This window comes from Coenobita brevimanus, chromosome 65, assembly GCF_032717465.1.
Source record: "Coenobita brevimanus isolate Jiangsu-jjx chromosome 65, ASM3271746v2, whole genome shotgun sequence".
Taxonomy (NCBI): Eukaryota; Metazoa; Arthropoda; class Malacostraca; order Decapoda; family Coenobitidae; genus Coenobita; species Coenobita brevimanus.
The window spans coordinates 34519253-34544910 of record NC_137018.1 but is presented as its reverse complement, the minus strand read 5'-3'; the positions used below and the strand labels follow the sequence as shown (position 1 = coordinate 34544910).

The window sequence follows — 25658 nt, the reverse complement described above, 5'->3', positions numbered from 1 at the left end:
GAGTAACACACTTTGAAGTCATTACATTTGTGCACTGTACTCCGGTGTGTGGTACAATAATTATTAGTGACAAAGATAAACACGAGAAGAGCTGTTTTCGGATTCTCCGGTCATGTGAGTATATTCAAAATGATTGGTACTTACGGCGTTTGGATACTTTTTGATGTGTGTACAGTCGAATATAAAAGTTCCCTTAGTATTTCATCCCCTCTGCTTCTCACTTCTCCCCTGCTGGCTGATATACTACGAGTTGAGCAAGGCTTGGTACGTTTCTCTGCCTACAGATGATCCTACTTGATAAGATGGGTCAGGAATGAGAGCGACGGACATAAGTATGAAGAGACGCAGTGGAATAATAGGTGAAGTTTTACCCGAGACTCTACGAACATTAACACAGACAAGAAGATAATGGAGGTCAAAAGCAAAGAAGAGGTCACGCCAAATCACCAAAAACACGAGGAAACGAGGGATGTGAAGGACGTGAAAAATACTAATTATATTCTAGCAACCACTGGACGATTTACTCAGATTCAGTGTGGCCTTCTAACGTCTAATGGTTACAGATAAAACAAACAGGAAGAAGAGGGACATAACGAAAAACAAGGGTAAGAAACAAAATAGGGGAGTCCCAATCAGTTCTGGGAAATAGAAGGATGGAGTTATGTGAGGCTTCGGAGCATCAAACCACTTCGACCATCGCGTTGTGAGGGAGGCGTTGGGTTTCAGTTGAGATAATAGGATTTGATTCTACATTACCTGAGTCCCGATAAAAGATTTCCCACAATAGGATCAAAGAGGAATGGGATCGGTTGTGTACGTGCAGGGGGGAGGGGGAGGTAATTTTTGTCTTACTTTGAGAGGAGATGAAAAATTACCTACTGTGTTACGCATTTGCTTCTGGTCGTCGTGTGTGTGTGTGTGTGTGTGTGTGTGTGTGTGTGTGTGTGTGTGTGTGTGTGTGTGTGTGTGTGTGTGTGTGTGTGTGTGTGTGTGTGTGTGTGTGTGTGTGTGTGTGTGTGTGTGTGTGTGTGTGTGTAGAGAGAGAGAGAGAGAGAGAGAGAGAGAGAGAGAGAGAGAGAGAGAGAGAGAGAGAGAGAGAGAGTCATATTCCCTACTGTTATCATGATCATGATCATCATCATGCAACAATTCACTGCATGTCACTGGTCTCTCCCACCTTTCTCCATTCTGACCTACAGGCGTCCCATCCAATTCCAATCCACCTGGCAATTTCACCTCTCCATCCCGTTCTCCGTCTGCCTCTTCCTGTAACCTACTTTACTCTTCCTCCCCTGGTCTCACCTTCCCTGACCTGTCCTCATTTAATCTGAGTTCAACTAGTCTGGCGTCTCCTCACTTCCTCTTCTCTTTCCTCCTCTCTTATCCTTCTTCCCCCTTCCTTTCTCTTTCCCTCCCATTATTCCCCTCCCATCTCTTCTCGCCTCCGCCTCCTCCCTCTCCACCTCCCCTTCTTCTTATCCCACGTCCTCTCTCCCCTCATCCTTTCCTCCCTATCCCATCCTTTCTCCCCCTTCCCTCTCTTGCCTCTTCCTTCCTCTTACGCCCCTTCTCACCTCCTCCTCAGTCCTAGCCTCCTATTCTTCCCCTATCCGCTTTTCGCCCCCTCTTCTCCTCCTCCTATTCCTTCTCATCCCCTGTTCCCCGTCTCCCCCGCCCCACGCCACCTCCCCCGAGCTTCATCACATTCCTTGGTGTCGTCTCCTGTCATATAACCTCTGACATGCATAGGTTTTCATCACACCTATTTGCATTTTTCTTTTGTAAGCATTTTAATTTTATATGCAGTACCAGTATGTCTGTCTACCTTGCTGTCTATCGTTCTATGTATGTATACGTGAATGTTGATGTATCTGCTGTGTTGTTCTGTGTATATTATGTATACAAGTATATCGATGTATCTGTTTTGGCATTCTGCGTATGTACATTTCGATCTATCTATTCTGTTGTTCTGTGCATGTGTATATAAATCTACGTGTTATTATCGCCTAGATAGGGAAATTATATTTTTTATCACGTCTCTTTGCTCGGATTCTAACTTCTGAAAACCTTGATCCAGAATATCCCATTATTTGTTTGTAGTAGTCGTTGACCTTATCCAGCTTATGTTCGAATGTGAAGGTCATATGTTAAAGGTCAAGGTCTCGGGACGCTTTAATGATTAGATTTCTCTCTCTCTCTCTCTCTCTCTCTCTCTCTCTCTCTCTCTCTCATCCTGCCAGTGCTCATCTAGGCGGCTCATTCCCTCAGATGGCTGGGTCACTGCCTACACGGGGGGTAAGAGGAAATGCAATGAACTCTGTGTCCCATGCTGTGTATGTATTCATATACATGCATCCATTTATACACACACACACACACACACACACACACACACACACACACACACACACACACACACATATATATATATATATATATATATATATATATATATATATATATATATATATATATATGTGTGTGTGTGTGTGTGTGTGTGTGTGTGTGTGTGTGTGTGTATACATACATACATTCATCATCATCATCAAGAAGGGGCAAACGCCTCTGGGCGCATCGTCTCACTCACCCTCCGACTCCACCCACGTGGGTCCCCTTATGCAACTCTCCAGGCAGCGACTCTTTCCCCTCTTCAGTTATCTCCCGACAAAAGTGATCGACCTACTCCCGCCATGAGTTACGTGGTCTTCCCCTTGGCCTCCTCCACCCTGGGTTAACTCCTTCAGTGATCACCCTGCGAGCAGGATCAGCATCAGGAAAGTGGGCCACGTCCCAATATAGCTGGAGTTGGTGTTGATGTATCATGTGCGTAATAGGCCTTGCTTCAGTCTCACAGAGTTGTCGCTCGTTAGGCACCCGGTTGTACCAGCGATATCCCATGATCCTGTGAAGACACTTAGTACCAAAGGAGTCAATTCGCCGCTTCAAGTCACTGTCTAGTCTCCATGTTTCACACCAACAAAATAAGACAGGGAGCACGAGCGCCCTGAAGATGCAAACTTTCGTCATTTACACAAATAACGGCAGCCCCAAATACCTGAAATGAGTGAATCTATAACCACGTAGGCCAGACCAATCCAACGAGAGATCTCACTGTCTGATCTACCATTGTTATGGACCACACTACTAATATAAGTGAATCTTTCCAAGACTTCTGTATCCTCACAACATGCTTGGACAGACTGAACTGCTTCATCCAACAAGCCATCAAATGCCTGGACCTTGGTCTTGGCCCAAGAGACCTTTAATCCTAATGGCTTCGCGTTCTCGTGAAATTTCTCAAGGGCACTCAATAGTATCTTCAGCGACTATAGTATCTCCAGTGACAACGCTAGGATAACTGCACCATCAGCAAAGTCAAGGTCTGTAACCTTGAAACTGCCAACTGATACCCCACAGTGACTGACTCTCAGACCGGTCCAATACCCAATCCATACGTGTGTTGAAAAGTGTGGGGGCAAGGACACACCCCTCTCTTACACCAGAACTTACTGGGAAGAAGTCGGATGTTTACCGCCATGCCTGACAGTACTCTGCTTTGAGTACATGCCAGCAATTAGTCAGATTATCCTGCAGTGATCCCAAGAAGCCGCAGGAGTTCCCATAGTACCTCCTGATTTACTGAGTCAAAAACCTTGAGATCCACATAGGCTGCTAGCAGAACTTGTCAAAACTCAAGACGGTGTTCCACAAGAACTCAAAGATCTAAGATACGGTCAAAAATAGACTTCTTGGGCGTGAACCTGGATTGCTCAGGCCTCTGAAACTTTAGCAATTGGTACCAAATACGCATCAGGAGAATGTGAGCAAGAACCTTGCCTGGCACACTGAACACTGTAATACCACGGGTAGTTACTATAGTCACGATGGTCTCATACATACATACATATATACTGTATATATACACACACACACACACACACACACACAAATATATATATATATATATATATATATATATATATATATATATATATATATATATATATATATATATAATGTATATATTCGTGTGTGTGTGTGTGTGTGTGTGTGTGTGTGTGTGTGTGTGTGTGTGTGTGTGTGTGTGTGTGTGTGTGTGTGTGTGTGTTTTCTAGAGCAAAAAGAAAGGGACGCTGAACCCCTTCTGTATCTAAACCAACTTTCAACGTCCTCTACACACTACCAAAGACTAAAAACCAAATTATTAAAATTCAAAAATTTATCTAGCCTACAAACTCAGGACAAATAATGACTCTCACAGTACGATAACATACGCTGGTGTGTGGCGCCGGGTGCCAGGCTGGCTGTCCTAAGATAATAAGTCCCTCAGTAACTCAGTAATTCAGTGACACCAGTGTTTGTAGGCCCGGCCCCTAAGGGTCTGGCAATAGTTACAACAGGTGGAGTGGATACAGCAGTGGATTGAGGTCTATACTGTCGTAGGTTCGATTTTAACTGTTGTAGGGAACAGTTTGTAGATCTGATTTGCTTGATTATTGAATTTTCATATGGTACGATGGACACCTAGCAATGACACTCCCAGTCATTCTAACACTTAATCTGGATGTGATATCTCTGCAGTGCATCAGACTAGAGACGGAGATTATTAATACTCAAATGCCGGGTTCAAGTTGCAGGCATCAGTGTCCTGCTGCTGTGTCGTAGGTGAGTTACTACTGGGCCTCGGGAACGCGATTGCTAATATGTGTCTAGAGTCAGATGCATTAACCACACACACACACACACACACACACACACACACACACACACACACACACACACACACACACACACACATTTAATCCCTTCACTGCAATGATTAAATTTTTTTTATTTCCTCCTTAGGTACGCTGCTCTTCAGGACTCGGAAACACGAATTACATGTGTTACGAACAACTGCCTGCCATGTACAGGGTGGTGAAAAGTGAACACAGGAGGAGACTGGAGATGTGGTAGTGTGAAATATGTGTGAAATGTGGCAGTGTATGGCGGTATGACTGTGAGGTGAAGTGTGACCGTATGAAACGCGGCAGTGTGAGGTTTGACCGAGGAGTGGCAGTGTGAAATGTAAATGTAAGGTGGTTTGTGGCAGTGTGATAAGTAGCTGTGTGATATGAAACTGTGAGGTATGGTGTAGCAATGTGATGTGTAAATGTGAGGTTAGGTGTAGCAGTGTAAAGCGTTATAATCTGACGTGAGGCTTGACAATGTGAGGTGAGATAGTGTCTCCCACTAGAGACTAATGTTTCTTATGCATCGTAAGTGTCAGCAAGCCGGCCGCTACAGTACATACGCACATACACCAGTACAGTTTATACACATACACAGACACCCAGACAGACACATACATCCTGTGTGGGTATATAATAAATAAATAAATAAATAAATTATATATATATATATATATATATATATATATATATATATATATATATATATATGAAAAAAGCAAAGGCTGAGTCCGCAGAAAGTCGCTCTTTCCAGGAAGAAAATAAAATACACAGACAACTACACATTTGTACCCAAACATACAGCCAGATGACCGTATTATGGTTCAGGCTGGGCTTCTCGACCTCAAAGGGTGAGTCGCATCGTTTCAACTTAGAGGCGAAGTTAAAGGACCAACTGGGCAAGACTTCGACGACTAATATGTCAAGTCTTCATCACAGCCAATTACATGCCACCACACCACGAATAATGAACGTATTCACCTTCTCAGTTAAAAGGCTATCAGGATAATTATCTCATTCAGACTAGCATAAATTACCCCAGATGTGTAATTAAGGAAGATAAACCTTAATGAGCCTCTGGAGAAATTGGAAGGAGTCTGAGAGGTCATTAGGAAGGTGGATTAATGAGGTGAGTAATGAATGAATATACTCGTACTTGTACCTGGTATGCTGACTGACCTGCGGTAAATTAGGTTACTGCAGGACACTCTGATTAATTACCAAAGTAAAGTTTACAGGAGGAAATGAAAGATTAACGCTCACGTCCCCCGTGTACTTACTCTTGTTTGACTAAAATCGTCTGACGTTAACTTACAGAACATACTATAGTTTTCTCGACCCTGAGACAGTTATTGGTACAACTGCTGTATTACTACTCTGGCTCTTATGACTCAGCGGAATCAGGTCGTAAGGCGTTAGCTGGAGCAAAGAAGAATAGTCAAGTTGTTTGGTGGCAAGAACGACAAAATCTAAGGACATGAGAGACCAGCAAAAATCATTTTTAGTTTTACCTACAAACTCAAGAAAGCAAACGGATAATCTGGTGACACTTGGCAACACCCCAGTTTGTTTCAGAGTTGATGGACGCTGCTTTACTGACCCAAAATGAACCAGAAAAGGAAAAACAAAAAAGTCCCGACGGTGCCTTTGAAGGATCACCCCCCTCCCCTCCGGAAGATACAGGAAGACTGCAAATGACCAGTTTCAAAAGACGAGGGTCACATGACAGAACGGATCCGGCAGTATGACAGTGTAGGATGGAGTGTGGTGGTGTACAGTACTCCGAGCTGGCTGACCAACGTCCAACTCAAACACTGAATAACCCAGTGACAAAGCCGTCTCTAGGCCGGCCTCAGGGTCTGGCAAATACAAGGGAAGACGAGACCATAAGAGGGTTAAGATGGTGTACCTTTATAAATTTGTCTCTATTGTTCAATCCCAAAAATGGCCTACTTCTCCATCACGCCACTCCAAACTACTCTACATCATACATTGCACTATTTTATCTTTGCATCTCAATCTCGGTCTTCCTCTCGTCATTCCCCACCGATTTCGCTTAGCTTATTATCAAACCCTGCTCTCTTGTGGGTAGCACGGGATTGTACAATTATTTGTTTGTTTAGCCCATTCAATCTGACGACTAATATTTTACTATTCTTTCATTATCTCCAGAGTATTTACTTAATTTGGGAGAGACTTTCTCCACATGAGGAATTTGATACAGCTTTCAAAAACCCCATCAGTGCTACGGCGCTCTTCTAAACTGAATATAATCGCCTTGCTGCGGTAAGAATTAAAAATACATGACGCCCTCGAGGGTAAACGGGTTAAATCTCCAACAACAACAAACCACATGATGCCTAAGAAATAATTGGCTTTTGGGGTTATCATTTCTCTTATGTGTACTTTACCTTCTTCCTACCTCCACACGATTTTATATAACTCTGGGGAAATTTGTGACATTGAAAGAGTTAAAACAGTCTCCCTTAAACCCTTCCATTGTGTTAGGTCTCCCCACAGCTAAATAAAATCGTCCGGTGATGGCAAACCTATATACTGAAAAAGGGCATCCTCGGATTGAAAGGGATTAATGGCACTGTGTAACTGCGAGGTCTGCCTGTAATTACTCTGCCTTATCCCTTTGACTCTAAGGGTTTTGTTGGCTCGAGTTAATCCCTACACTAAGATTACATTTTTTTTTTTTTTGTTTACTCTTCCTACTCGAGACGATTAAACTCTGATTAGGACAGGGTTTTCGAATGGCCACCTACCACTCATCAGCAATACCATACCCTCACTACAACCACAACCTTACTACCACGCTACAATCCTCATACTACCACAACTACAACAACGACTATCACCACAAGAACAACTGCCACAACCACAATTACTGCAACGAAAACTACATCACTACAATCCTCATTTACCTTCACAATCACAACTGCAATTCCCGAACCCCCACTAACCGTCTCTGCAAGTACTACAGCACCCACAACCACAGCCCCACCCAACCAACCACCAATATAGCCATTACTACCACAACCACCATAACCATCACCGCCATTACTACAACCACACTTCTAATCTATTACCACTACAACTACCATCTACGACAACCACACACAAAAAACTACCACTGCAACTACCACACACCCCTAACACAAGTAGCAAACCCCCGCAACCCCCCTACCACCACCACACACCACCACAACTACCACCACAACCACAACTACCACCATCACGCACTTGGCTCCTGACTCTCTCTCCGCGTCCAACTGGGTCTATCTGCGGTGACATGTCGTTCAAAACATATTAATATTTTCATCCTTCCTAGTCACTTTAACACTTTCGCCCAAGTGACTTTATCTGTAATATCTTGTCGCTTCCTCCATCCGATTTAATTTATCTCTGGGGAAATCTATCGCTGTGAAGAGGTCAGAAACGTCAGCAGTAAGATCCTCCTCTATGAATTCTCTCGCCAATGCTGCATAAAACAGTAAAGTGGGTTGCAGGAGCAGTTCAAGAAAATACGTTCTCGGACTGAATGGGTTAAAAACAAACACGAGGATGAAAATCTGCTACACACACACACACACACACACACACACACACACACACACACACACACACAAGGGATTACTAAGCCTAAGTACACACCACAAACATACACATTAACCAAGATTCTCTCTCTCTCTCTCTCTCTCTCCGCACATAAGGACCACCGGCCCTCCCATTAACACTGGACAAACGACCCTAATCACAAGCGATAGTGGCGCCGCCTTGGCTTTACTGGCTTTGTAAGTGGCTTTATGTTGTTTTTATAAGTGGTTCTTTGAATGCATGCACTGGCTTTAAAAGTGGACCTACAAGTGGGTGTAAAGGCTTTAGAAGTGAGTGTACTGGCTTACTATGTGGATATTCTGGCTTTGTAAGTGAGTGCATTGGCAAAAAAAATGGACATATTAACTACACTGGGGTCATAACTGAGTGTACTGTTTATAAGTGGCTTTGGGCTGCCTCCATACCAGACTCAAAAATTACCATTATAAGTGAGTTTAGGTTCGTTTTATAAGTGGCTGTACTGTTTTCATGACTTTGGGCTGACTAAGTGGGTGTAGCCAACTGGATACATACATGGCTATACTGGCTTTATAAGTGGGTGCCCCGGCTACAAGTAGGTGTACTGGCTTTATACATGGCTTGTTATCAGATGGCTTCGAATTTGCGTTTCACTGGCTTTACGTTGGTTTTATTCCCTGTAAGTAGCTTTAGGTTACTGTCTAAGGGGTTTGCAGTTGCCTTTCCATATTACTACAGTGGCTTACAAGTGGCTTCAGGTTGATTAGATATGTGGCTGGGGTGCCTTAAATATTGCTGTGTCTCTGCTAGTGACTATGGCTTTGCTTTATAAAGTGGCTTTTTCATAAATGGCTTACCTTTAGCACTGTGTTCACTGTCTAGATAAAACACAGAAAACAAGTCTAAAAAAACATAATAAACATCACCCCTCTCTCTCTCTCTCTCTCTCTCAACAATAACGGTCTACATAAACTGTCCAAACAGCTAAATTCTCTCTCTCTCTCTCTCTCTCTCTCTCTCTCTCTCTCTCTCTCTCTCTCCAGTAGCAGCCACGGTGGGTGAAACCTAAACAGCAGTCAACAAGATGTAAACATGCAGACAAGGGCTAAATTTGTCCTCTCTCTCTCTCTCTGTCTCTGTCTGTCTCTCTCTCTCTCTCTCAGGTATAGCCAGGCCGTAAAACTATCACTTCGTCGACACAATAATAATAATAGTAAAAATAATAATAATAATAATAATAATTATTATTATTATTATTATTATTATTACCGTCATTATCATTATTCCAATCCCAATTTGCCACCATTACACGTATGCTGTAAAAGTTGTGGATCCAGAAAGATCAAAACTAGGAAAATGAAAACATTAAAATATGAGACTTAATGGCAGTGTAGGTGAAGAGGGTCCTACATGCAGGCCCTCTTTTATGCTTTACCCTTGCTGCTACCAGACGAATTTATTTAGCCGAGGGATGACCATTTTCTTTTAAACAGAGAGGTAAGATATAGCCTTCGCTAACCCCTTCACTTCTAAGAAATGGAATGGAATGGGAAGGGAAGGGAAGGGAAGAGAGGGGAAGGGAAGGGAAGGGAAGGGAAGGGAAGGGAAGGGAAGGGAAGGGAAGGGAAGGGAAGGGAGGGGAAGGGAGATGAAGGGAAGTGTGTAAAATATAAGAAAGGAGATTCGGTGTGACAAAATAAGGACCAGAAGTGGAGATAAGGGAGGGTATGAACGAAGAATGAAACAATATATGAGGCGAAAAGAAAAGTAAAGAAAAGACGTAGAAGCTGGGATAAGGTAAGCTAAAGGAATGAAGAATCATAAGGAAATAATGATGGTGGACAAACAGGAAGAAGGAAATGAAATGAGGCGAGGGGAGATGAAGGGTGAGCAAACGAGGGGAGAGAGAAGTGAGGAGAGGTCAGATGAGATGAGAAGACAAGAGGAAGGGGGAGGATGAGAGACAGACGAAGGGATGATGAGAGATAAGCGTTGATAGTTCTCTCACTCTGCACTATACATCATCTTTCCTTGTTTCAGGATCTTCCCTCATCTCATCTTTAACGCGGTAGGAGGGTCAGGATAATGATGATGATGATGATGATGATGATGATGATGAACGTAATGAAACAATGAGACAGGTGAAAAGAGTGTGTGTGTGATTTATGGTGAGGTGCGGATAGGTTGGGGTAAGGCAGTTACAAAGAGTAGGACAGAGTAAAGGTCTACAGCTATTCCCATTTACTCAAACATAAAATTGCCGTCTCTCCATCTTGAATGCTAAGTTGTATACTGTAGACTGGCACCAGAATATAAGGCTGGTCATATAAAGATAATAATGAAATGATGCAGGACCGTGGCACTGGCTAATTCTGCCACGGAGTTACGTAAAATAAGCTTCACAGGACTGAAATCTGGGCAAAATTAAGGAGAAACAGAATGAAATTACAGAATGTGAGAATGAAAAAGGAATCTCATTGACGTGATAGGGTAAGGTAGGACAGGGTAATGTAGATGAAGGTAAGATAAGGTAAAGTGAGATGGTAAGGTAGGACTGGGAAGGGGAGCGCAGCGTAGGGAAAGGTAGGGCAATGTAGGACTGGATATGACATGCTTTGGCAAAGATAGGGTATCAATATGGGTAAGGGAGGCTAAGGTAGGGTAAGGAAAGGCAGAATAATGGAAAGTGGCGGCCAAGTGGTAGGAGATGTGGACTGCTGATAGTGAAACGGCTGGATACTAGAGCTGCGTGTGACGTGGAATAATATGTGACGCCGTTTGTTGTTACGTGAGAAGACTGATGGGCGTCGAGAAACGGAGAAAAAAATAAGTGGGGCTCTGTCAGGTGGGTTTAAATCAGTAAGGTGACAGTAGGTGAGACGGAGCGAGGTGGGGGATGGTAGAGGTGCAGGGAAAAACAGAGGTAAGAATAAAATAATAATGATGAGAGTCTGCAGAGCTTAACGCCTTCACTATACGATAACGTGATTTTCAGTGTCATCTTTGCTACTTTCAGACGATTTCATTCAGCTCCTAAATGAACTCTCGTACTGAAGGGGTTAATGAAAGCAAAGGGTAATCACTCTACCAGACATACTTCCTTGATCTAACACAGCTGCAAAATGGTGGGGAAACACACACACACACACACACACACACACACACACACACACACACACACACACACACACACACACACACACACGAGAGAGAGAGAGAGAGAGAGAGTTGGCCGAGGTTAAAATAAGCCGTCACCACTAATAGCGTCACGTGGAGGAGGTAATGACCCCTCCATTTGTCTCTACTTTCCTCCATCTCTCTCCCTCCATCCATTTGTCTCTACTTTCCTCCACCTGTCTCTCCATCCATTTGTCTCTCCTTCCTTCATCAATCACCTGATTCTCCTTAACTCCCCCCTTCTCTCTCTCTCTCTCTCTCTCTCTCTCTCCCTCTCTCTCTCTCACCATCACCTTTCTATCAACACTATGCTTCAGTGCCTTCTCTTTCTTCTCTATATCCCAACATACTGACCATACATTAACATTCACTACCTTTTTTTTCAGACGATTACATTTACCTCTGTAGAAACCTCTCTGACTGGAGGGGTTAGATGTGGCCTTCACCAACCCCTTTGCTACTCTAGGGTGATCTTCTGAACTCGCATAAAATCGTCTGACAGCAGCAAGATAATAAAAAAAAAAAAATTACGTTCTCCGAGGTGAGTGGTTTACGTTAACTTCACCTCCTCTCCTTGTTATATTTGTTATTTTACACTCTATGTCTTTATCTTCTCTCCTTCTCCTGTTTCTTTCATCTCCTCTCTCCTCTCCATGCAACTTTATTCTGTTGGTTGCTTTCCTTCTTCGATAAACTCTACTTCATTCCTTCATTACTCTCTCGCACCACCAACACCTCCTCCTTCTTCTTTGCTTATTTTCTTTTTCCTCCTCTTCCTCACTGTCTCCTTCCTTCTACACAAGCTCATCAATTATTCTTCTGCCCTTGCACAATCTGTCTTTCTCTCTCTCTCTCTCTCTCTCTCACACACACACACACACACAAATTCTTCTTTTCTCCTTTCTCACCCCTTCTCTCCTTCTTCCCCTCTCCAAATCCCTTCTTTAACCAATCTCGTTCCCCTCGTTAACTCACTTCTAACTTTTCCCCTTCTCTCTCTCTCTCTCTCTCTCTCTCTCTCTCTCTCTCTCTCTCTCTCTTCCATGTCTCTTTTCCTGTTTCGCACCTCTGTCAACCATTCTTATTCACGCTCTCCTGCCTTCATTCCTTCTTTCTCTTTTTTCTTCAGTCCTATTCACACACACACACACACACACACACACACACACACACACACACACACACACACACACACACACACCACACACACTTTTTTTCGTTCCCTCAGCTGCACTCGCCCCAGAAGAGGGAAAGAAATTAACAAAATTCCGTTTCTCAGCAGTCTCCCTCTACCTTCCTTCCTTACTCCTGTTTTATCTCCTCCTAACGCCTCCTGCTCCCCCTCTCTCTCTCTCTCTCTCTCTGGCTGGCTGTAAACTAGCTGCCTCTCATAACCTCTCCCTTACCTTCCTCGCTTTTCCTCTTCCTCTCTCTTCCTACTCTTCCCTCCATTTTCCGCTTCTACCTTTTCTCCCCCCCCCCCCGCATTTCCTCCCTTCTCCGTTTTCTCCGTTTCCAACATTTCTTTCCCCTCCCTTTCTCATTTCTCTTGTTTCCCTTCACTGTTCCCTCTTACTCTCTCGCTTTCCCCTTCCTTCTTTTCTCTAATTCTCATTTTTTCTCCTATCATCCCATTTTCGTTCCCCTCTCTTCATTCTTTCGCCCCTCTTCTTCTCCTCTCTCCCTCTATCTGTTCCTCCTCCTCCTCTTCCCCTCCAATCTCACAATCTCATTTTCTCATCCCCTCCCATCTTAGTTCCCCCCCCCTTCCTCTCTCTCCCTCCCTACTTTTTTTCCTCTCCCAATCCCACTTTCTCTCTCTCTCTCTCTCTCTCTCTCTCTCTCTCTCTCTCTCTCTCTCTCTCTCTCTCTCTCTCTCTCTCTCTCTCTCTCTCTCTCTCTCTCTCTCTCTCTCTCTCTCTCATTCTCATTCTTTTCTCTTTAACTTTTTGACTCTCCCATCCTGGCCTTCCCTCTCCTCTCTCCTCTGTTCACTATGCTCTTATCACTCACTCTTTCTCTCCTCTCCTCCTATCTTCTCTCCTACCTTCATTCCTCATAATCTCTTCTCTTCAAATTCCCCATCTGCTCAGTCCATTTTCTTACCACTCTTTCTCATCTTCTCCCTTCTTCCATACTCTCCTGTTCCCTCCCTGTCTCCCCCTCCTCTTTCATCTAATTCTTTTCTCCTCTCTATTACTTCCCCACCTCTCTGCTTCTTCCTCCCCTCCCCTCCCCCTCTTCTTCCTCCTCCTCTTCTTCTTCTAGAGTATTTCTCCACCCTTTCTCCCTCCTATCGTTTCCTTTCTTCCTTCGTCCCTTCATTCTCATCCACTCACCCCTCCTCCCCTTCCTCCTCATCCTTTCGTCCATTCTCTTTTCCTTGCTCACTTAATCTCTTCTCTTTTCTCCTTACCTCGCCTCTCCTCCCATCTCTTCTCTCCTCTCTTTCCTAACTTCCTTCCTCTCCTCTCCTCTCTCCTCGTTTATTTTCACCTCTCTTACCCTTCTCCTCCCCCTCCCCCTGCCCCTCCTCTCTTCTCCTCTCTTCCCTTCTCCTTGCTTTCTCATAGCTGCCTTCCGCTTCCTCTTCTCTTTACCCATCCAATTATCTCTTCTCTCCTCCTTTCTCGTCCTGTCTTCCTCTCTTTTCTTCATATTCTTCTTCTCCCTCTCCTGTCATTTTCCCTCCTCTCTCCTCTCCCCCCTCCTTCCCTGCCCACAACTCAGGCAAGCCACTCACAACAACACTTAGGAGTAATGGCCTATTTTTGCGTCCCACTTTGACCAACCCTTTGTGCTCCACTCACCTACCTTCTCTCTCTCTCCACACACACACACACACACACACACACACACACACACACACACACACACACACACACAGCTGTTCTCTCGCATCCTTGTTTCTCCGTCTTAGCAAACTTTTTCACTGTGATTGTTTTCGTTTATTTTTTGCCACAGATTGACTTTTTTTTTTTTTTCTTACGCAAGATGGTGGAATGTTGGGGAAGGGCAATTTCGGCCTGCAGTCCACCGGGTTCACGTTCAAATGAGGCTGGAGCTGCAACTACGGCTGCTACGATGGCTCTCTCGTATAGAGGGACTCAGTAACGGCTCTTGTTATTCATTTTATCATCATGACTGGTCGATTTTACTTTGGCCACTTTTTTTTTATTTTTGTTTTTTTTTTTTAATTTTTTTTTCTAAGGAAAGGCCTGTGGCAGTGTAACGGTTAACCCCTTCAGTGCTCTAGGGCCTTGCTACCTTGAATAAAATCGAGTGGCAGAAGCGAGAAAAAGGTGAAAGTATCGTCGTCATGGTAGTATTAGCACCTGATATTCAAGGTTCATTTCAATATGAAGCCGATAGACTGCAGGCTGAAACTGTCCTCCTCCTGCAGGCCACCATCTTCCTTTCAGAGGATAGAGAGACACTGGGAGACGTTTGCATCACCGGCCAGTGAAGCCGACTGGCCATAACGATGTCAATACATGAAGGCTGATGGTAAAACTTCTATTCCCTTTTGTCGGAGAAGCTCCTCCTCAATTCTTACCTGAATTCAAATTCTCAAGAAGTGCCCAGACAATTATTTTAAGTTTTAAGGACACTTCCCGTATTAAAACATGGACAACGGGGACGATTTATCTATTTGTTTTTTACTTATTTTTTCATTGCCTTGGGAGAGACGGCTTGAACTGGATGGGTTAGATATCGCCAACAAAGTGTCTTGTACCATAAGACCTTTACTGAGTTTAATAACATAGTGTGGCACCAACAATACAATAAAAATATCGTCACCCGGATTGACGGTGTAAAAGTAGTAAAAAAACATCCTGTCATCCATTCACTTCCATTACATCTTTATTTCTTTGTTCCTGAAATTGACATACAAGTAAACCCTACTCCGGGGGGACCTCACGTGGTACTGGAACTAGATGTCATCTGCACATGTAGTGCTTTTCAACAGTACCGTAGTACTGGAGAGGGACGCCTTCAGGTTGTGGCACCGGTCAGGGCTACCGACTCCACTGCTTTGTTTTACAAATGTCCCTAAATTCCCTCCCTGTCTCTCGAAAGAAGAATGGTCGACTGTAACAGGGACACTTCAGCCTGCAATTCACCGAGTTCGCGTTCAGGTGAACCTAAGACCACAACAAGAAACTAGAAAGCACTCAGAGAGCGTATACCTCCACCAATGCCACTGCCATTAAAAATGATCCAGATCCGGATCCGGATCCGCCCCCAAATTTAACCAATTCTTTCTTTGTCCATGAAACACTTTTCCGCAAAATTTCATTGAAATTCATTGGGAGCTTATGGAGATATTGTGCGGGATACTCCGGATCCGCCCAAAATTTAATATCTTCCTTGGCCCATGGCCCACCCTTCCACAAAATTTTATCTAATCCAGTCCTACCTTTTTGAGTAATCCTGCTATCTGACAGACAAACAAACAACGGTCGGCAAAAACAACCACCTTGGGGGAAGTAACAGATCCCGTGCCAACCATCGTACGTGCTTACTCTTCACCCTGCCTGGCTGCCGCGTGACACCACCTGGTCCCCGCCCTCATTAAATTTCCAGCCCCACTAGAAAAATAAACAAATAAAATAAAACAAACCGCCCCCAAAGTGTGAGGGTTAACAGACGAGAGGCCGTTCCTACAGTGAAAACAGTCGTCTGGACGTAGCAATAATTAACTGAAGGAGAGAGAGAGAGAAAAAAAAAAACTCACATATCCTGCTGTAAGATTTAATGACGATTCTTTGTAACACTCGAAAAACTGAGAGACCTATTCTAAGCAAAGAAAAGTTGTCTGTCAGCACTATGAATTACCCAAGCCATTGAAAACGATGCCCAGGTGTGAAATCGAATAATTCGCTGAGTGGAGGGATGTCTATTTTCTGTTTTATTCTTGCCATCCATCTTACTCTGCGTAGGAGACTTTTAGAACTGGGGGGTTAGATACAGCCTTAATAATCCCTCCATTACGTGACGTCTTCCTCAAACTGAATAAAATCGTCTGACAGCAGCAGGAATTACCTATAAATGGACGTCACCCGGACTGAAGGCACTGATGGAGATTCTCTGTAACCCTTGTCGGTGAGATGGGACTATTTGAAGCTGAGTAAAATCGTCTGGAGGCAACACGAGTAAATAAATACTGAAGTCCCTGTAACCCACTCCAGTACGTCACGCCTTGCCTCAGCTGAGTAAAATCGTCTGGAGGTAGCATGAACAAACTAACAAAAAGCCGTCAACGTAATAAGAAGGTTAACCACTTCACTATGGGGAATACTACATTACTGCCCCCACCACCACCACGAGAGGGTCTACTAAACTGTATAAAACGAACCGACATCAGGTTGAAAAAAAAAAAATAAAGATGGAGGTTGCTTCTTAAATTTTCAGTTGAAGACGTCTTTCCTATCGCATCGAGGCAGCCTTACTAAGCTGGCTGGTGGATTTTGTATTTCTCCTGCCCACCACTGTGCGCGCCTACCCATCCCGGTTACAATGCCTTGCCTCCTGCCTAACCTATTTTCCTGTTGCACCATCCTCTCTCTCTCTCTCTCTCTCTCTCTCTCTCTCTCTCTCTGTGCGTGTGTGTGTGTGTGTGTGTGTGTGTGTTGTGGTTCTCTCTCTCTCCATACCTACCTACTTTTTTTTTTTAATCTACATCTGTGTGTGTGTGTGTGTGTGTGTGTGTTGTGGTTCTCTCTCTCTCCATACCTACCTACTTTTTTTTTTAATCTACATCTGTGTGTGTGTGTGTGTGTGTGTGTGTGTGTGTGTGTACGCGCGAGCCATTCATGTACTATCCTTTACATCTACGACTACAATTATTACTCCTAGTGTTAAAGCAAAGACTGTTTCGTTCGGACCGTAAAGTAATCGTATGCATGGTCTGTGTAGCTATGTAACTCTATTCAGCCCATTATCTAAAAATGCGTAAAGCAAAAACTAACGCAGTGTACCCATTGATTAAGCAGTACGCGTACGTTTTCTGTATTATGTAGAGAGAAAACGACATTGATTATGGGTAACTATGTAAATTACTGATCCCAGGTGGTACTGACGAACAGCCTCCAAGCCTCTCTCATATATCACAACTACTTCCCACTCCTACCGCTAAACCCATGCCGCCCTCCTTCATGCACTCTCTTACTTAAACCTGCTCATGTTAGGTCTGTTACCTACAGAAATTACAGTCTTAAAAGACGAAATACATGAGCTACTTCGTTATTCCCTGTGACATACGCTGTACAGAATTTTCCATACCTTCCTCTGCTACACAGTTGCTACCGTCATTAACACACACTCTCTCTCTCTCTCTCTCCATTTAAACCCTTTCACCCTTACACATACCCTTCCCATCACCATCTCTCTTCATCTTTCCGTCGCTTTCACCAATTATTTTCAGTCTACGCCTTGCCTACACAATCTCTCTCTCTCTCTCTCTCTCTCTCTCTCTCTCTCTCTCTCTCTCTCTCTCACCATTAGGACTGCCTGCTCATCAAAGGCAGAGACAGGCAGAGTCAAATCGAGTCATGACTAAATGACAACATTTTAGTTTCTGTTCAGTGCTATATAATGCTCTATAAACTGCTCACACCAGGGAGTCAATTGGATCTGTATCATGATCAGGCCTATACTCCTTTTACTCTAACTTGACTAAAAACTGCCACCTCTCTATTTTGTGTGCTCAGTTGCAACAATAGGTTAACAGCAAACATGGTGATAATTACGATGTGCAGTGGAAATGTAAAGCTGTAGTTTTTTTTTTTTTTTTTTTTCATTAATGTACGTGATATAAACAGCAAACGGACGACAATTTGGGTCTAGTTAAGGTGAAAGAATTATTGTCAAAGCCAAATACAGCCGCAGCCTTTCTTGTCCTGAAGCATACAGTCAGTTGGGATGGAACAGTTAGTGGGGATGGAAGAGACACTATGAATAATGAGTTAATACATCCAAGAGAGAGAGAGAGAGAGAGAGAGAGAGAGAGAGAGAGAGAGAGAGAGAGAGCTCTGCTTTTTACATGAGGAAACTGGGTCACTCCCGCAACTCGAATGATGGTTCGTTGTTGCATGAAATTCGATAACCCTTAGCTTTCAGGCAGGAATGAGTCTCTTTGATTACTGGTGAATTTTACAGGCTAAAACAGAAATTCTGTATGGTTCAGTATTAAGATACAAATGGATCATGCACGCTGACTAACTACTCATTCATATTAGCGTCATATTTACATAAAAAGGACTATGCAAAAGTACTTTACAAATCCTGATTAAACATATACAAGGGTGTGTGTCCTACTGCTTTGTTGTTCGGTGGGACACTGACAGACCCGACTCTCCCTGACAGTGTGAAGGGGAATAATAATAACCCGACGGAAATGACTAATGATCTGACTATTCTTAGGTGTGCTTGGAGCCTTATAACCTCTCTCTCTCTCTCTCTCTCTCTCTCTCTCTCTCTCTCTCTCACCTATCTATCTACCTACCAATCTATGATGCACACAGGGTTGTAGTTCTGTAATATTAGGGCATACGCCGCTCCTGATGTGATTTTATAGCATGAGACAAGCCTGTTTGAACTGTTCACTAAAGCAAATAAATGCATGTATGGTTTTGAGAAGTTAATATGAGACGTGATCCAAACATAATTCTGAATGACAGTACAATACTTTAAAAACAGTCACCGACAATAAGTGCTTTCGGCCTGATATTATATGACGTAGGAATACACCTGAATTTAGCTGCATATTAGGAAACTTTGGCAATAATCACACACTGGTGTATTCCTGAAATTATTTGTTTAAACCTATTATGTCTGGTCTTTTTTTTTTTTTTTTTTTTACTAAGAAGCGCTACAAATCACTGAATCCATCTACTACTGGATACCGTGAGGCTTTAACAAAATACTGAATACAACTATTCTTTTTCAAAAGCTGCAGTGTTTGTGATGTAGATGTGCTTATTATTTTTGACAATTCAATTCGCTGGAAGAGAAACAGATTTACTTACAAAACACTTCTTAAACCATGCACATATATCGAGTAAAATTTGTTACCGTATTACTTTAAACAAAAAGTTTTTATTGCTGCAGAAAAACCAATTACTGATGAGTGAATATGGGTTCCAGGAGCTGACAGAATGACCGATGCAATAAAAGCCTGAATTTTTATACATGGAAAACACTGAGTCAGCCGGGCGTTAGGGTTCACATGTTTTTTAAACAAAACTATATTTTAGGCATTTGTGCAATATATAAAAGTTTGTATCTGTACAAATTTTATTAAGTGAAACCCAGGCAATTTCTCTCTCTCTCTTACACCGACTTACTCTGCCAACATTGAGAAATATCAAGGCCAAAAATGAACCGTTCTATTCTTCCTCTCACTACTTTTTTTTATTCTCCTCACCAAAACGAGAGTCGAGTCGAGTCCTACTTTCTGCCCACAATACGTAATGCTAAAAAACACGTCTATGCAGGGGCAGTCGGCGGGAAAGGAATAATGCTTAGGTCTCGTCGGTTCGGGACAAGTAGGGTCGAACTTAGATACCGCATTCTAGGCAACACGGTAGGCTTCGTAACAGTTCTTCCCTAGCGAATTAGTTTCCATAATATTCCGGCACGGTAGGCTTCGTAGTAACCTATCCCTAGCGATTTATTTTTCATAGTATTCTTTAACATTTCACCGCAGCGTACTTTCATTGTCCTAATATCAACACAGTTTGCATCAATAATAGAAGAAGAGGATACTGAGCTGTCATGTACAGGAGAGGTGTTACGAAATCTCAAAGCCACTATAAAATAAGACCCTCTGCCCCAAGGTAAAGAGAATGAAAGGTAGTTTCATGGGGGGGTGAGGGGGAGCTAAAATGCGTCTCGGTCTGCGCATGACGTCATAGTTAATACAGACTGCAGCTCATCCTGCTCAACACACGCCAGTCACACACACACATGCCTGTGAATAGGTACTCTGTTTTCTGTTTTTAGGGCTGGCTATGGCAATACAGATAATTTTGTGAACATGCCAACAATTTGTATAGTTCGTGGATGCAAATCCATTCATGTGAAAGGTGACAAGAGAATACATTTTCATGCACTGCCGAAAGATGAAGAACTTAGAAAAAAATGGATTGAATTATGTGACATAAAGAAAAATCGGTCATCTGGTTTTGTATGCAGCCGTCATTTTGAGAGTACTGCCTTTGAACGCAACCTTAAGTATGAATTGCTTGGTTTACCAGTGCCTCCTAGACAAAGGAAATTCAAGAAAGGAGCAGTGCCTACTCTTCAACTACCGAGTTTAACAAGTAAGTTCCATTATTGTGTGAGTGTGTTGAGTAGCGACCTGTGTGAACATTCATAATACAAAAGCATACCATACATACAGATGGTTTTCTGTCAAGCTCCCGTTTTCTTCCACCACCCCCACCTCTCTCTCTCTCTCTCTCTCTTATTAACTTTGACGTCACAGAATCTGCGCGGCTTGGGGGGTGCTGTACTTACCTCTCAGTATACTCTTCTCTTTACCTTGCTCTGCCCCTTCCTTCTCACGCGTCAGTCATTGCGCTGGAATTACCAACATGCAGTTTTAGGAGTTATTAGAGGCAGAGGTCTATGATTAAAAAGCTCTGAGGGTCGTGTCGTAGGCCAGTATTCTATGTTTCGTGGCACCTTCTGCTTTGCGATTTATTTTACATATTACACCCGACGAACTCTCTCTCTCTCTCTCTCTCTCTCTCTCTCTCTCTCTCTCTCTCTCTCATATAATTTGTAATTTTAATGACGATACAGTTCGCATCTTCCAAGATACAAGACGATGCTGAGGTGAGATGCGCACCATAATTCGTTAAGAAAAAGTGCTACGAAATTTCCGAAGTCAATCTCAATACCCGTAACCTCACCAACATGGAAGGGGATAGTGGGGTAGTAAACACACACACACACACACACACACACACACACACACACACACACACACACACACACACACACACACAATAATAAAAATAATAATAACTAAGACAACATAAAAAAAAGTGGCAGTCGAGTTCGATAGTTATGGAAGTGAGCCAATCCCTTAGACACAGCTGGGTCTATTGTGCTGGTGCTTCAGACCCTAAAATCCTCCTTCACGGCGCCGTTGTATGTATTTTACGACTAATAATAAATAACAAGAACATTACTGGCACTACCATCACTAGGTGGCCCATACTTCACAACTCTTCGTCGATATTTCAATATGTAAAGTAATTTATGTGGCGATATATATATATATATATATATATATATATATATATATATATATATATATATATATATATATATATATATATATCGATATATATATATCGATATATATATATATATATATATATATATATATATATATATATATATATATATATATATATATATATATATATATATATATATATATATATATATATATTTTGTGTGTGTGTGTATCCATTACATTGGCTAAGGCCAAAAATATGCCTATCTATTATTCAATTTTTTCCTTCTTTGCACCCTTTAAAATCTTCCAATATCACAGGCTCCCTCGTCAGAACCAATGACTCAATTGTCTTTGTAATCTCTCTCTCTCTCTCTCTCTCTCTCTCTCTCTCCCTCCATTAATGCAGCCTGCACATCAAAAGAACAGAGTCGAGTCCGGTTAAGTCCAATCATTCTAGTGCTCATCACTTTTTACCTAATGCAACAAAAGCAGTCCACACAGAGGAAGTCCACTGGAAATGAATTGTCGTGAGTCCGGCTGAGGCAGTGTGGCCGGACTCGTATTTTTGTGAGTCATAAAGAGTCAGGTGAGTTGGAAGCATCACCATTTAATTTCAGGTGTTTGTCAAGTTTGTTCCTAATTCTAAACTTTGTTCACCTTAACCTGGCGGAGATTTTCGTCCTTTTGCAGCCTGTCTCCCGCAGCTCAGAATAAGACAATACTATGGCCCTGCATCCTCCACTAGTACTTTGTCGTGTCTAGCTCCATATTTTTGAGTTAATGTCTTCTTACAGTCCAGTATTTACGACTGAAAGTTGGTGATTATACGCCTACTTAAAGTGAAGGGAGTAAAGTAATCGGAGGCACCATGATTATCAATATCTAACCACTGTGAAGAGATTACTGACGTGAGTTTTACACGTTAAGATTTTATTTAAAAAAAAAATTGTCGACGATTTCATCATCAATTACTATACAAATATTTCACGTGTATTTCTTCTGTCATAATAAGCTTCCCATTAACGTACAGCGAGAGACACGTGTATCTTCTCAAAGTCTGACAAATACATGGCGGACAAATCGACCCATCTGAAACACGCCCTGGCAAAGACGGGGTTTTCACTGTACGTAGCCAGTCGTAAATTTTTTTCAGCAAGAACAGGGATGGCGGTAGTTTCTCTGACTGTACACATGATCAACTAATGTACAATTCCCGAAAAAATTACTGCCGTGAAAAGATATAAATACAAACTGCTTCAATTTTGCTGCGATACTGATAAACATGACTACCTGTTCCTTTACGTGTGAGGGATTTTTTTTTTTTTTTTTTTTTGACGTAATCGTGAAGGGTTTTTACTCCTTAAAAAAAAAAAAAAAAAAAAAACTTATAAATCCACAATAGGGCATCTCCATTAACCCGATATATACACTGCCAATTTTCTGCTCAGTTCATGACCAAGTGTGTATGGCTGGAGGGTCGATTTGAGTAGTAACCAAAAAGATTCGTTCCTGTTTCATAACTAAGACTCATCGATCTCTATATAACATGGTTTCGTATTTGGATTATGGGGGCGAAAAAAGTACCATCACATGATAACAAACCGACTGTGGCTGTTGTGGTCTGCAGGCAAGCAAAAACCACCTCCTCTCTCTCTCTCTCTCTCTCTCATTTATATCCATTCCTCCCTACATACTCCCTCCCTCTCGCCATTTCTTTTTATCTTTCCGTCGCTTTCAATGGTTTTATTTTTACTTTTAAACCGTCCTTGCATAACCTCTCTCTCTCTCTCTCTCTCTCTCTCTCTCTCTCTCTCTCTCACACACACACACACACACACACACACACACACACACAATGACCAACAGCGAATGCATGACAATTTTTTATTCCCTCCCAGAGTAAGGAAAAAATAAAAAATTTAACCCCCCCCCCCACAAATACACACACAAGCCTTGTCCAGTACAACACTGACTTCACTATACCAATGTGGCAAAGACGAAAGGCCATACATGGTGGTGCTGTGTGCACCCTGGACGGAGCAACTGCGGCGTCCGCCCCATAACCATATTCTCATATTTCCCTACATCCCGCCGTGGGAATGTCTCTGGTCCGAACTGGTGAGGCGCTGTCTACAACAAAAGGGGCGCCTGTTCCCTACATAGTGTATGTATTCTAGTATACCCTAAGACAGCCCCACAGAAGCAGTTGCTTAACTGTGATCGACGGGTCTGCTCGGTCAGCAACATCTCCACCAACGTTGAGTAATGTTAGGACCAAAAATAAATCTCACTGGTCTTCCATTTCACTCTTTTTCCCAGCCTTTACAATCCACCACTGTCACAGGCCCCCTCGTGAGGACCAATGGCTCTCTTGTCTTTTTATTCTTTTGTTTCCATTCCTCCCACACAGTTACTGAAACCTTAGTTATTTCATTTCTTTTTACTATCTTTGTTCCAATTTTTTCTATCCATAACCTCTCTCTCTCTCTCTCTCTCTCTCTACCACCCATCACAAAATAACCTCTCCTCTTCCTCTCATTGTTTAATTCCTACGTCGAACGACCAATTAAAGAAAAAAGACTGAACAAACGGAAATTCTCTCTCTCTCGTAGATATATATATATATATATATATATATATATATATATATATATATATATATATATATATATAATCTTTAAGGGTTCGTTATCGGGAGTCGTTAAGGGGATCAAGGTATTACCTAAAACAATAAAAAATAATAAAGGGAAACCATGCAATCCACTGAAAACAGATCAAAAATAAATGGGCGATATGCAGTATAGGAGGAGAAGAGCCAATGTCTGTTTTTCCCCTGCAACACCTGGACGTGTATTTAATTCTTCACACACCCTGGAGATTTTACTCTGTTAAGGAGAGACTGCTGAGGGGGTCGAAACTGTACGATATCTACAATTATTCTTGCTAACGGCAGGCGATTTTATTCCAAAGATGACAAACGTCTGGTAGTGAAGGATATACCCTAATATTCTTTCTATACAAAAATGCTGAATCGGCTCGTCACGAAAGGTGTCCTCTAACTTGAATATAATCGCACCGAGAGAGCAAGGAAAAAATATATGATCTACTTATTCTGCCAGACGCCTGACCTCAGCGTTCGTTCAGGGTGGTAGCAGCAAAGGCGCTTGGTTGCTATCAGTAGCCAGTAAGCCGCTCTCAGGCATGCACTCCACCACGCGATCTTTCCAATTCATTTCAGTCGCTCAATAAACTAACCATAAATATGTACAAAAGTACTAAGCCGATGCAGAAGCTTTAGAATCCTAATACAGGGCTTCGCTAAAGTCGCTAAATTTTACAGGGGTAAAGCACGACCTTCGGGGGGGGAAGAGTGTGTGAGTGACGGACAGGATCGCCCCCAGTTATATACTGTACCTCTCCCCACCCCCTAAAAATATATATATATATATATATATATATATATATATATATATATATATATATATATATATATATATGTATATATATATTTCTTAGAGACTGATACTTTAAGTTGCGGTCAACAGTTCCTTTGCACTGTCTCGAAACTGTCAGAACCAAACGAGCTCTTGCAAAACAATGTTCTTCAAGCAAAGCTGGAAGAGTTGTACTCTCGCTTCAGCAGCTGGGAGCGCCAAACGTGTAAAAGGATAACTGACCGGGGCTGTGCAATTGCAGGCATAATTACTTCATCACTTATTACGTACTCAAACAATAAAGTCTTCTGAAACCCAGAGATAAGATATTCGGTACCCACCAAACATTTCAGTGCATCAGGTTGAGAAAGTGTGTTATAATTGTTGGAAATGAAGTTGAAACGATATTAATGTCCTGAGATGTACAGTGTGATAAAGAAGTTCTGATAAATGACGTGGGAATAACGATTTCTTTGCATG

At 42.4% G+C, this 25658-nt stretch overlaps 1 protein-coding gene across 1 annotated transcript in view; it reads right to left on the bottom strand.

The window, feature by feature from the left end:
* Positions 1-25658, bottom strand: part of LOC145405060 (coiled-coil domain-containing protein AGAP005037) — a 1039366-nt gene that overhangs the window by 871113 nt on the left and 142595 nt on the right. The window contains 1 exon segment of the mRNA XM_080276560.1: positions 19956-19979. Within this exon segment, the coding sequence (XP_080132686.1) occupies positions 19956-19979 (24 nt within the window).